This window comes from Urocitellus parryii, chromosome 11, assembly GCF_045843805.1.
Source record: "Urocitellus parryii isolate mUroPar1 chromosome 11, mUroPar1.hap1, whole genome shotgun sequence".
In the NCBI taxonomy this organism is placed as follows: domain Eukaryota; kingdom Metazoa; phylum Chordata; class Mammalia; order Rodentia; family Sciuridae; genus Urocitellus; species Urocitellus parryii.
In genome coordinates, this window is record NC_135541.1 from 86,944,691 (window position 1) to 86,959,295 (window position 14,605).

A 14,605-nucleotide genomic window follows, 5' to 3' on the forward strand; every position below is an offset into this window, starting at 1 on the left:
CTATTTAGAATTCAGTTTTCCCCCATAGGGTTTTATAATCAAATAAAATGTATTGCCATTAATAAGACTATGTTTTCTTAACATATTTCATTGTGCATACACACAGAGAGATAATACAAATATCATAAATATAGGTATCTCATAGTTCTAGATTTTGACAGACATCTTGGAAGAAAATGAGAGTCCAATATTCAAATTGAAAATGTCAAGAACAATGGCAACATAAACCAGTAAGATGGAGTGTTATGAATTTTATTATTAATTTCTCAAATCAAGCACCTGGTAAGCCTGTTTGCACTGTTCTGAAAATACCAGCTTTAAAAAGTCAATTTCACAGTGAAACTCACAGTCCAAAGGTTTTAAAACAAAAAGAAACAGGAAAATATTCTGAAATAGAACTAATGAAAAAAAGTGACTCCCACAAAAACCATTTGAAACCACATCCAATTATGGACTATTTATTATTCTAATTTTGACCTATCCAGAGTTTGAGGGCAATGCTAAATTTATCCTTAATAAAAAACAATAAAAGAATTTTTCTTGAACATCAGCATATGGGTACATGTCCTTGACAATACCTAATTATAATTGCTTTCTAGTTCTTTTGCTGAAAATGTCTCCTATCTACTATCAGGGTACCAACATCATTGCTCTCTTAAACCAGTGAAATAAAGTAAAGTTAGCACTACAATTTACAGCCACCATCTCTTAGAACAGCTGGATCTAGGTCCATGGCATCTATCAAATAAGAAAAGTGCTTTTGTATGTGGGATTTGACTGTCACAGTAACTATGTGAAAATTATGCATACTTTAAAAATTAAACTATGCTGTGGGGAATTATAGGACATGTGTGATCTAAATTCTGCAAGCATCTAAAAATCCAAATAATTTAAGGCAATATTTGTACTCCAAAATAAAATAATTCAACATTTAATTCAAAATTTTCTGTAAAACATTAAAACAAAATCTCCATAACTTACATACATCATTTTTTTAAATACAATACAAATATCTGAATAGTACATGGGATAAAAATACATCGAGAAAACAGCACAAAGGAAGGTTGTAAAGGTGTGGAGTGTGATATCAAATAAAGAAGGCAAGGAAAACACTCACTGAAAAAGATTATTTACATAAAGTCTGGACAGTCATAGGGGGCTCATGTACCTTGATGTTTTTGAAAAAAAAAAAAGATTCTAAGAAAAAATAACAAGTGCAAAGAACTAACATAAGAATTGTCTCAGAATGTTGGAAAAAATGTAAGAAGACATCGTCTCATCCAAAAGATGTAAGAAGGATATAAAAGGTGAAGTCATCGAAGTGAGAATGAGGGTCTATTGAAGGTGAACTATATTAGTCCAAGGACGTTTGATTTCATTTCAAGTGAGATGGAAAACCATTGAAAGGTTAAAGGGGGAAAGGTGATATGAACCAACTGTTTCTATGACTTATTTTTTCAGAGCAGGTTTAGCTTCATAGAAAATTGAAATGAAGGAACAGAGACTTCCCACTCAACTTATTTTATCAGACCTCTGTGACTGCTGTGTTGAGACAAACTGAAAGGGCACTAGAACAGAATTCCATAGCAGTTAGGAAGTACTTGCAATCCTCCACATGTGAAACGATGACTTTCTTGGACTGAGCAATGAAGTACGGGGTCAGATTCTGAATATATACTGATGATTGAACAGACAGGAGTTGCTGACAGGTTAAATATAGGCTATGAGAGAAGAAGAGTCACAGCTGACCTCGTTTTTTTACTTGACCATCATGATCCATTGTGTTGCCATAAGCAGATTGAGAAAACTGAAAGAGACAGGTTTTAGGAGAGGAGTTTGAGATGACTTAAATACCACTAGGGCACAACTGAATAGAGAGTCAACTATGCAAGTAGATATATAATTCAGGGGAAAGATCTGGGTTAAGTAAAACTTTATTATTAATGATACAAAGATTAAAGTTTATTCAAATCTGTCATTAATTAATTATGGTATTACCTAAAAACCATTTGATGTATCTTCCCTTGAAGGAAATTTTTATGACCTAAAAATGCTTACAATAAATATTTTGTCTTCTCAATTAAAATAGAGAACATAGTCTAATATTAATCCTTAGAAATTAAAAAAAAATCACAAATGTTATCCTATGATACTGTAATTTGGCTAATTGCCAAAACTGTCACATAAGATTTAGAGATGTTAAGCCACTTCTTTTTGTCTTATAAGTTTTTATAAATGTGTAAATACATTTGTTTCATGTATTCCCTTATAAAATAGGAAGATTACTTATTTATATTTTATTTATATAAATAAATAAGATTACTTATTTATTTATATATTTCCATGTCTATGATGAAGTATAATTTAAATGTCCTATAATTGTTGAGAACACCTGGTGATTTTACTATGGTTGACTATTCCAGAAAAAGGAGCATAGCCCCTGTAGCCTGATTATTTGTCAGAGGATCCAACGGTGACAATAAACTCAGATTGTAGAGGCAGCAAATAGGCACTGACCCCGCCAACTGAACAAACAGCCTTCCTGTACTTTCTACTTATTCATGTGATCCTATGCCATGAAGAAAAATATAACCATATGATCTTGTGTTATGTGTGCACTGCCCACTTCCCCAACCTTACCTCACATATACCCCTTTTCTTCTGTTCTCGCCAGACTGCCTTTTTTCAAGTCCTTTATTCGGGTTCTTTCTGGAGTCATTTGCCCTTCTGCTTCAGGCCCTCATGTCACTGCCTGGAACATTCTTTCCTCCTCACTTAATTTGATTACTCAATGCCCAATTGTTATTTCTCAGGGAAGCCTTCTTCGGCCTTACTGAGTTTCTATTCTGTGTTCTTCTAAAACCATGCACCTCTCCTTCAAAGCATCTAGCATTGTAGTTGTATATCTACTTGTATGACTGTTTGATTGATTACTCTCTTCTCAAGTAGATCATAAATTCAATGAGGCAGGATTGTGACTAACTTTGCCTAGCAACTAGTTTGAGCACATAATAACCTCCAACATAATAACCTCTAACTGGATATGTGATTGAATGAATGAGCTTAGAATCTAGCATAAGTCCATAAGAGGACTTTGATAAATATTTATAAATAAATAAATTAATGGTTGACTCTATTAATCAGCTTTTCATGCCACTGTTATAGCAATATTCACATTCCATGAAAACAGAAATTGAAATTCTGTCTTTGTAGCTGTGGCACCTAACATACTGGTGGTTCCCAGAAGGTGAGAGTCATTTAAAATCTGAAGTTATTGACATACTCTATCCCCAATTTTGTTATAACAAAATACTTACACAGACAGAAATGTGAAAGCAAAAATAAGACCAAAATTCCGCGTATGGTGAAGAAAAGAAAGAACAGCCCGTTGAGAGTGGATGTTTGAAAAGTACACCACTTCTGATTAAAAATAGTCAAGGTTTTTAAAGAGGTAATCACTAAACACTAAAATTATATTGCCATTCAGCTTTCATGCTGACAAGAACAATGCTCATTGACATCTAATTTGTTATATGATTTGGAGACGAGGATTAAAAGAAATTATTTTCTGTATTATAATCAAGTGAACTACTCAATTGAGTTCTTGTAGAGTCAATGCAGTTTGGCAATACAGTATTTATCAAAAGATTGCAGCAATAATTATCTTCCACTTAACTCACAGTGTCTTGTTATACAAGTGAAGTACATTCTCATTTTTGGATATATTTATTTTCTATTGCAGATGGTTTATAGACCCTTGGCTTTGCCTCCCAATTATCTACATAACTTTACAAAGCACCCAGGCTTGGATTCCATTCAAAATCTACTCAATCAAAATCCTCAGGGTTAAGATTGGAAATAATTGTGATTCTAAGCCAGCAATCAATTCCCTATCCTCTTTAGTGAAAAGCCTTTGCTTATGAATTCATTCATTCATTAATTCTTTTGACAAACGTTTTATTTTCCATCTATTATGCTCCACATATGGTGCTAAATGCTAGTGTTACATAGGTAAAGGAGATGGGTTTCCTGCTTTTACTGCATCAAAAATATTCTGTGATAAGTATTCAAGTTTGGGGTAAGTACAGTGTGCTTTAGGAGGTTGTGCAAAGTCAACGTCCCCATCTTCATGGTTGCAGAGAAGTATTCCTGAAGGAGATAAAGTCTAGAGAAAAAGCAATAGTCAGCAAACTGGAAACATGATCAAGGTAGAATCACAGGTGGCCTGGAGGCAACCAGACATAGATGGTTTTAGGAGATCATAACAACTTCAGCAGAAATAGGCTCAATGTATTTATGTAAACCTGGACAGCAATTCATACACATCACCATATGTATCACATCTGTAGTTTTTGTTTAGGTAATTAAAGAATAAGTCTTTCCGTGAAGACTTATCCAATGCCTATTACATGGCTTGCTCTATGCACTTTGGACACATTAAAATAGATAAAAGCACACATCTTGGTGCTTTTGATCTAACTAAAATATAAAATAGGAACAGAATATAAAAACAATTTTTTTTGATAGTGGGGATTGAACCAGGGGTGCTTAACCACTGAACCACATCCCCAGCCCTATTTGTATTGTATTTTCAGAGAGGGTCTTGCTAAGTTGCTGAGGCTGGCCCCAAATTTTCCATTTTCCTGCCTAAGTTTTCCAAGTTTCTAGGATTACAGGTGTGTGCCACTGTGCCCAGCTCTTCAAAACAATTCTACAACTACTGTCTATCAATGTTATAAGCACTTGAAACTTGTAAGATACTAATTCATAATATAATAACTATAATACATATGATTATATAAATTACTTCTAATCCAAATAATTACTTTTTAAAAATAATCATACATAGGTAGGTCATCATTCCTCTGTTATTAAGCAAAGTCAGACAATTAATCTCCAATACACACAAACTAAATGAAAGACTCAAAAATGACTATATGACTGTAATATTTCAAATTACCCATTTTACAGTGGGATATTCTTGAATTATACTTTCCTTTCCCATTCACCAGTAAAAAGGGGAAATGATAATTTATTTTATATATATATATATATATATATATATATATATATATATATATATATAAAATATCTTACAGCAAACCACAATCTTAGAGGTAATATAAGTAGCTACAAATATTCAGAAGCATTTTTGGAGAGAATGTCCAAAACATTTTTCCAGATGAAAAAGCTAGAAATAAATTCCAACTTGTTTACTTTTGAGATCGAGTAAAGAAAAGGGGGGCAGGGGATATATAATCACTGATAATAATATGACATGAGAGGAGGTCCCAAACTTTAACTTCACATCACTCCATGTTAATTAGATTTTAACTTTGCTCCAGTACACTTAGTGAAAAAGTAAGACAATTAATGACCCAAATAACAGCAATTAGATACTGTACATTCTGTCATTGTGACAGACACTGGGGAGACGGATAAAATGAAGTCACACTTATAGCTACCCAACCACCTCAAGAGGAAAGCTGGCATATAAATGAGTAATTGTTTAAAACTGTAAGGTTTATTCTGTGTAAGCTATGTGTCTTTCAGTTATATTCCCCTAGTTGATGATAGTCCAAATAATTTTTGGATAATCAGGTCTGGTATTTTTATATTGAAAGCAATAAGCAAACATATATACATCAATCCCCAAAAGTAGAATAAGACCTGATGTTCCCTGCCATAAATTCTGATTGAATGTGCTACTTAATTTAACCAAGTTAACCCCAGTCTATACCTTGAACTTCAACGGACACATCTATGAACTTCTTAAATAAGTCAAAGGAACCAAAGTAATTGATGATGGCTCCCAGTGACTCCCTGTCTCTTTTCCCTCACCTCTTGTGCAGCAGTTTGTCCATAAAATGCTAAGTGTTGATATGGCTTCCACAATGGAACCTAAATGTAGGATGAAGAGCTATCTGAATGGTAAAATTAGCCTTTCCCAGGGCCTCTTTACATCTCTCCTTGTAGACTCCAGTTATTCGCATGGTTGACATGAGGCTTACTGTGCTACAGCTGCATGATTTATGCTTCGATGATAGGCCACAGAGCATTGTGCTCAAAAGACAAATCCAGAGCTCTGTGAAAAAGCAGTTGGAAAGGAAATCTAGTAGAGGAAGGAGATTGGGCTAGAGCAGGGTGGATCTGAGGGGAAAGAGGGACGGATTGGGGAGCATTGTGAACTGAAATCGATTTCCATGCATGAATGAGGTTACAGGATGAACCCAACTACTATGTATAACTATGAAGCTCTGATTTTTTTTTTAAAGTAAACATCAAAGTGGTTAAAAGCCAGGACTCTGGAGCAAGATTATCTGTGTTTCAATCCAGGGTCTATCACTTACTATGTGACTTTAGACAAAATAATTAACTTTTTATTATCTATTTTTCAGGTCCCTCATGGGTAAAACAGATATTCTGATATCAGCTGATTTCCAGGACAACTGTCAGAACAAAACGGGATTCTCTATGAAGTTTCAAGAAAAGCTGGTACACAATGTGTTAGCTCTCACTATCTGTATCTTCCTGGAGATATGAGGAAAGATTTCATGGATCAGTGATCAATTGAGTTAAATCCTGAGATATAAACTGAGAGAAAGTGAGTACTTGATACATGGGAAGAGAACAGATATTCCAGGGAAAGAATTTCAAGACAGAAAAAAAAAATCAAGCAAGGAGATTAACAAGGCTGATGTGCTGGGTCAATAGGAGTGGCACTGGAGAGGAGAGAAACGTCTGGTCATAGAACACACACAGGGGCCACACACTGAAGGGCACTCTGTGTCATGCCCAGCCATTCAGACAATTTATGCTCAAAGTCAGTGAAGTGTTGTGAAGACTCACCAGCATTCAAAAAGAAGAGTGATAGCCAGCACACCACTGTTAGACTAATCAAGAGAGAACCAAAGACATCTCTTCAACATCATGACTCATGTTTTCGGCAGAGCTAAGAGCACCAAGTACGCACTAGAATTCTTACAAGCCTTGTCAAGGATGGCAACCACTACTCTTTCTGGCAGTCATCCTTTCAGGAAGTTGTATGTGAAAATCTAAGTGAGGAAGGAAAGCCAACTACCTCACACTGTCTAAGGTTCATTCCTTTAGGCCCGGATGTCAGTTTACCAGTCAGACAGAGGAAGGAAGCTTCCACTGATACTCTATGCGCTCAAGTTCTATGAATAGGGACCTTCATTTTCCTGTTCGGTCCCAGGCCATTCAAGAGCAATTAAATTTGGTTAAAATAAGAAAGAAATGCTTTTTAAGAAAAAAAAGAAGGTTTGCGGGGATTGCAAAAGTTGATTGTGCTAAAGCACTTTTACACAGGTTTGTTTTAGTTCTCAATTGTCAAGTCGTATTTAAGCTGCTCTCTTACTCTGAAATATGATAACCTTTCTTTTCTCTGAGTTCTTTCTCCTAAATTAATAGCACTGTCTCTAATTCCATGCACAGCAAGCAAAGAGTTTATTTTACCAGATAACAGTAGGTCTGGTGATCAGCCAATGTCTAAAGAACCACTAGCCAAGTCAGTAGTAGGCCAAAGACTGCAACTGATAAATAGATATTACTTGCTAAATCACTTTAAAATTGTCTTTCATCTTCTCTATAAACTAGTATTATTCATGCTATCCTAACAAAAGTGAAAGGAGAAAAAACATTTACCTGTAAAATAAAATTATATTACAGTTTGTAAGCAGGAAAAAGAAATGTATTACATGCATTCAAATAGAGAAGGCAATTCACAAAATAAAGGGAAAAAAAGACCAAGATTTTGAATCAAATTATAAGAGAAATTAGAAGAAAAATGTCTAAATTTAGGAAGGCAATAGTGTATACTAAAAGCTGCACTGTAAACTGCACTTAAAGTAGACTCTTTAGTGAGAGAATTTAGGGGACATTTCACCTTTTTATAACATTTATGCATTACTTTCTTCTTTGCTAGCGAAAAAAGCTTCAATGGTTAAAAAAAAAGAAAAGAAAAGAAAAAAACAACTTTGGTTTCCTCTCACCACTCCCAGCTCAGGTCACATTTCCCCAGTTTTAAATGAGGGAAATGAAGGAGTAAAGAAAGCAGAAATGCAGACCAGCAATCTGCCCATACTTTGTAGCTGCCTTGAATTCCTAATGAACAAACCAACTGCCCTTAATTATTTCTCCAAAGGTGGAGAGCTAAAGAAAAGTGTATTTAGGATCCAGTGAAATTTTGGCTATTATATACCTAAACTTAATCATTAAAAATATGTGAAATGATGGAGATGCCTCATTATTTATAAAACACCATGCTTATATAAATTGTTAATCCCCACTATAACTCATAGTAAATGCTTCCACAGTATCATCTTCAGGACCTTAAGGACATTGCTTTACCCTAAGGATGGAAGGACTCTTAATTTATTAGAAACACTAGCTCTTAACAGTTGGATTTTGAGAAATAAATGTTGAGATATAAAGTAAAAATTTTCTTTCTTTCCTCATAATTTCATATGTGATGATAAAATTTGTCAGAAATGATGATAGCATCACAGATATCATAGTAATCCATTAAGAGTATTTCCTGTAAATAAACTGTCCCTTTATTGACAAAAAAAGGTATGTAGTTTCAGCTGCTTAGATAATCCAAAATAAAAACTTCAATTGGAATTTGCACTATTAAGTTATCTCTTGTTTTTTTCTAAATTTGACTATGTATAAGAAAAATGATTGTTAACACATAATGAGTGCATAACATCCTAATGATCATCTGACTTATGAATCAAGGCTATATGACATAAAATATAATATAAAATCAACTCAAATTAACATCAGACCATTTATTTTCTTTGTTTATAAAAATATGCTATTTTCTTAGCTTCTTGAAAATTTAAATTCAGACCTGGTCCTCTGTCAACAACTTTACAGAGAATTAAAAAATAAAAATAAAAAAATAAAAAACCTAAGTTCTTACTCCAACAATAAATATATACAAAAAAATCAGAAATTATTACCCTTTCTAATCTGATGCATATAACCTTATATAATCAATTAGGTATGTTAACAATATTTCTATGATGAAATGATCAAAAATTGTCTTTCTCCAAACTTAGAAAATTGAGGAATTCTGAAATGCACTCTGTAACACTATTTCCCTATCTATTAATCTACCTTCTTATTTACCTAAACTCCAGCAAACATACCATTAGGTAATATTTGGTCAATCTATCAAGTCTCATCCATGTATCAAAAAAGCTATTTCTCATCACTATTACAGATCTTCACCCTATACCCTCAGAAAAACTTTGAATATTATAAAAATATTCTTATATTTTTATGAGAAAATAACAGCTAACAACCTTCTGTACCTTAGATTCTTCATTAGTAAATAAGAAGTTAGGATTGATAAGCAATTACTAGAATTCCTAGCTCTAGCATTGTCAAGAAAGAAATCTCATCAACACACCTTTTCTTTGAAAGATTTATCTTTTTATTACACAAACTTCTTCAACCAAGCTTGATTTGTATTCTTGTTATCAATAGATAGACAATGATAAATAAACCTGAGCCTTGATAAATTGGCCAGAGCAAAACTTATCTCAGACAAGAACATTTTTAGAAAAGAAAGGTAACTATTTACACATTTTTATTGGATAAAAAGCCAACCCACAGATACAAAAAGAGGTGGTTTGCTGTGCTGCATTTTAGGGCTAACTTAACTTGACCAACAATACAGTCTTTCTAATTTAATCATTAGTCAAAATAATTAAGAAATCTTTAAAAAATTAAATTGTAAGAAATCATACTCTATAGAAATACATTTCCCATTTTGCTACTTTATAATTTTAAAACTCTACAGATATCTCCTAAAGAGTTCTCATACTTTAAAGCAAATTGTCACTTTGAGATATTAATAAACAATTTCAAAACTAATAGACAATTAAGTGAAAGTGTCTGTAACTAACTGACAATGTATGTGCCACCTGAACTCACACTGTCTGCATAACACATCTAGGGAGGTATTTCCCAGGAGCTAACTTTTAACTTTACTTTTTCTCTATTATAGATTTCATCAAGTTTGAATTTAAAAAAACAAATGGTAAGACACAATATTAATAATCCTACCAAATACTGCATTTGTTATCACAGATACATACCATCTTTTAACTGATTTCTAATTAACTAACCGAAGGGAACAAATCTGCTTTCCTTGCAAGGTTGGATTAGCACACACTCTGGAAGCCAGCACCATTTCACCTGCTGATCCTGGGCACTCAAAACAACACTTCAGCAAAGTTCAGTACCAATAGCTGACAAGCTACCAAAATTCCTTCTAAATTTTTTTTTTCTGAAATTTTATCAACATTTTGTAAGACATATTGGCTTACCTACCAAAAGCTGAATACCATTCTAATTTTAAAAAAAAGCTTCAGTTAGGTATTAATTTTCTTAGTATTCAATTATAGATAGCTCTTATTCAAACAGCTGCTAAAACTCACATAGGAAATCATCTTCCTTAATACAACCATACTGCAGTCAATATAAATTCCAGGAAAATCTCAGGTCCTATCTATAGTAAGTCATGGCCTGTCTTTTTAGCGTGAGCCCTGTCTGTCTCTGTCTCTCTCTCTCTCTCTCTCTCTCTCTCTCTCTCTCTCTCTCTCTCTCTTTCTCTCTCTCTCTCTCACACACACACACACACACACAGTCCTGAGATAAAACAAATATATGAAACATAAACTTGAAGCTGATATAATGCCAGTTTCTTAAAATTCCACCTAATCTTTAGGTTACCTAATCTTTTTACACTAAATCTTAGTTAAGATTAAAAATTTTTAATACATATGTTAAAGTTTCCCTAGTTTGGATTTTCAAACTAAAATGACTATGCAAAATCTATTTATTTTATCCATTCACTTCCAAGATATTTCTCTTGCATTATTTTCTTTAGAGTTTAACTTTATTATGAACCCAGAACTTTTTCAGTCTTTAATGATCTAATTTTATATGAAAAAGACTGTTTTAAATTTATTTTTGGGTTTAGTACTGAACCACACAACTGCACCTCAGGGAAACCAATAAGTTATAGTATGATGTTAGAGTATAATGCCTTTATTTAGAAAATGGTATAAAATCTTACTCATTCCTCAACTACAAATATAAAGACTTGTTTTAGTGCTTGACACTGAGTTTATTTTTCCCTTATGTGTTGATTCGGAATTTGAAGTCAGTGTTCCTCCTTTAAGCATTAATGTAATATAATTTATTTTTGGACATATATCAGGCAACAAGAATAGATGTAAATAAATATGCCTCTCACAAAGCAAAAAGCACCAAATGTTTTAATATACCAAACATCAAAATCCTGCAATATGAATATCTAAAGTGTCATATAATTTTCAAGATATTTCATTAAAAATGAGAAGCAAAATCCAACATCACCTGATCCTTATACTTCACTATTTCTCACATTACTTGGCTTTATACAACAGAAGTTTATTTTTCTATCATTTATTTGGTGTACTACTGAGATATTTGTTTACAAGTGTTTCAGGTATGTACCCATTTTGAAAATAAAAAATTGAAAGCATAGAAATTTTTTTTCTGATATTCTTAGAACTTTACTGAAGGCCCAATGTGGAAAGAAAAATCTGTATTTTCAGTTAAATAATCCATTTGGCAAATTCATAGAATAATGTGCTTTGAACATTTAGTTCATCAGTCTTCACTGAAGAATTTCTCAGTTTCCACATTTTTAAATAAACAGCTGCCATAAAAATACTCATGTCGGGCTGGGGATGTGGCTCAAGCCGTAGCGCGCTCGCCTGGCATGCGTGCAGCCCGGGTTGGATCCTCAGCACCACATACCAACAAAGATGTTGTGTCCCCCGAGAACTAAAAAAAAAATAAATATTAAAAATTCTCTCTCTCTCTCACTCTCTCTCCTCTCTCACTCTCTCTTTAAAAAAAAAACTTTATAAAAAAATACTCATGTCTACATGTGTGTGCAGCATGCTGAAGAAGAACTGCTATATCCATTCCTCCTTAATCAAGTGTCCTTTCCCAGCATCTCTTATAGTCAGAGGGACTTTAGGAGGCCTTTGACTGTGGCAGATGTTTGAATTCCAAATAATAAACAAAACCAGCAGAGGGCAGAACTGCTGACAGGATTGACCAATCCAAGTGGTGACCAGGTACCAAAGGTAAAATGCAAAATTTTTGATGTATTCTACTCTCAAAGATGCCTGTTTGTCCTTTAAAATGTGGAAATGAAGTAACATAATCCATATAACGCATTTCAAAATTCAAATATAGTCGTCGTTAGGAGTTCTAACTGTAGTCACCAGGAAACTTCACAGGCAAGAGTAATCTAGCGCTGCCTGCCACTCTGGAAGGTGAAAACCAAAGCGTGCAGTAGGAATACCGATGTGGTGGCAGGGTCTGACTTCCAGGAGCGCTAACTCTCATGAGGGAGAGCTCAGATCTTGGCATCTGACCCAGGACCAGGCTCGGGTTTCTGCTAAACTGCCCATTTGGGGCTGGCTTTTTTTTTTTTTTTTTTTTTTCATTTGTTTCTCCCTCATCCTCTCTTCCCCAACCTCCTTCCTATTCCCGGGCTTCTCTCCGCACTTTTGAAAAAGCTTGCTTCCTACTGTAAATTGCTGGCGCTCTCAGAACTCCAAAGGCTTTCGCCTGCCTGCCTGGTCTACAGCACCTAACGGACCGCAGCCTCCAGATGCTTTTTCGGGAAAGGGAGGGGCCAGGGAGGGAGGAGGCCGAGGGGAGGAGTGAAGTCGCTCTCCCTCCTTGGGTACTGACAGGGCTGCAGTCTTCTGAGCAGGTCTGGTCATTCAATATTTGGTGATGCCACGTAGGAACTTTTCCTTACCTCTCTCCTCCCACCCCCCCACGCCCCCTCCCCTTCCCTCCCAATCCCTATTCCTCCACCCCCACCCCATTTGCTTGGCGACTTTCATCATTCTCCAAAAGAACTGCACGTCCAACCTGCAAGAAGAAGTATTTGGGGGCGCGGGGGAGGGGGATCTCATAGAAGGAGGGAGCTGAAATTCAGAGAAAAGTGTTCTCCCTATCTTGAGCCCTTTCCTTATAATCTGTGGAGTGTTTTCCACTGAAAATCGCTTCAAAGTGACACACACACACACACACACACACACACACACACACACACACATCCACCACTCACAAAGTGTTCTCAATCTTCCAGATTCATCCCCCCCCCTTCCAGGTTTCTCTTATATCCCCCAAAGTAAAACAGCCTGTTTCTCACTTCGTTGCAGACAAAGAACTTTATCAAGGTTCATTTTATACCCTTTCTCTATATTTTCTCCTCAGCTCACCCTTAAAAAGATATTCCCACTAGTTAGGACCTGAAGAAACCAAAAAAGATTTGTTCAAAGGGCAGTTCTGAGAACTGTACCTCAAACAAAAAGCTTTGTACAACTGCCCCTCTGTTCAAGGTAATATTTTTCCTCCTTTTCAAAGAGACTGGAAAGTGGCGAAAGGCATTTTCAGCCAGCTCTGTGCCTGACAGATCTTTTTCCCTGCTACCTACCTCCTCTCCCATTACTGTCCCGCCTACATCCATCCCTCAAGGCTCCACTTTCCACTTCCAACCTGGTGGCAGCTACAATCTGGATTTTATTTAAGAGAATTTTTGAGGGGGAAGGGGGAGGGGCGCAAAAAAAGGAGAAAAACCGACGGCAATATCCCACCCACCCCCCACCCACCCCAAATCCATTTTCCTTACCTCCTCTGACCTCTCTAACTTGGAAGAAGAAAGTCAATGCGAGGGTTGTTATGGTGAAATCCCAGAGCCACCGTTTCGTTTTCCACCTAGAGGACCACGGCTCCATCTCCGAGCCCCGCGCTCACCACTGTGAACTCAACCCACGAATTGCGATTGCAGACCGACTTCGTCCCTTCCAAGATTTTGCCGATGTTTGCTACACAGCCATTGGGGAGGGAGAGGAGGTAAAAAGTCAAAGGGCTTTTTTTTCTTTTAAATTTGATGGTTTGCTTCCTTCCTGTCTCTCGCCCCCTCCTCTCCCTCTCACTTGGCCCCGCCGACTGGGACCCTCCGATCCGTCCTCGGTCGGGCCCTGCCTTCAGACTGAAAGCAGATGAGGGGCTTCAACCAAAAAGCTGAGAGCACTGCGTACCCCTAAAGGTTTCATGCCGTCAGTGGGCCGGACGAGAAGCTCCGGGCAGCCCCCTCCTCCGCCCACTCTCCTCCCCGCCCTCCCTGCGCCCCCCTTCCCTTACCCCGGGCGAAACTGACTAGCAGACTGAGGGTCAGACCCAATCACATGCCTCTCGGGAGGCTCGGAGCCCGCCCCCCTCTCCCTCTGCCCAAGAATCAGGACTTCTGCAGGCCCAGCCCACCAACTAACCCCCCAACTCTCCATTCCTCTCCTCCCTCCTCTCCTACCCAAATCCCCGAGAAGAAATGGGAGGGAGCTACGCGGGACGCGTGCTTGGCTCCTGCACTTTGGGAATGAAAGGAATTGCAGGAGAGCCCCAGAGCACACGGAGTTTTCAAGGAGCTTCTGTATTCAATAAAAACAGCTACTTGTCTACTTGCACCCTTCTGTTAGCCTCTCGTTCGTCCGAG

The 14,605-nt window shown here is 36.4% G+C and overlaps 1 protein-coding gene across 4 annotated transcripts in view; it reads right to left on the bottom strand.

Annotated features, from left to right (window-relative positions):
• Col11a1 (collagen type XI alpha 1 chain) overlaps positions 1 to 13,847 on the bottom strand; it is a 213,862-nt gene extending 200,015 nt beyond the window's left edge. For all 4 annotated transcript variants that reach the window (XM_026409165.2, XM_026409163.2, XM_026409166.2 and 1 more), the window contains exon 1: positions 13,742 to 13,847. In XM_026409165.2, coding sequence (XP_026264950.2) covers positions 13,742 to 13,847 — 106 coding nt within the window. The remainder of the gene's footprint in view (positions 1 to 13,741) is intronic.
• Between the last annotated feature and the right edge of the window lie 758 nt (positions 13,848 to 14,605).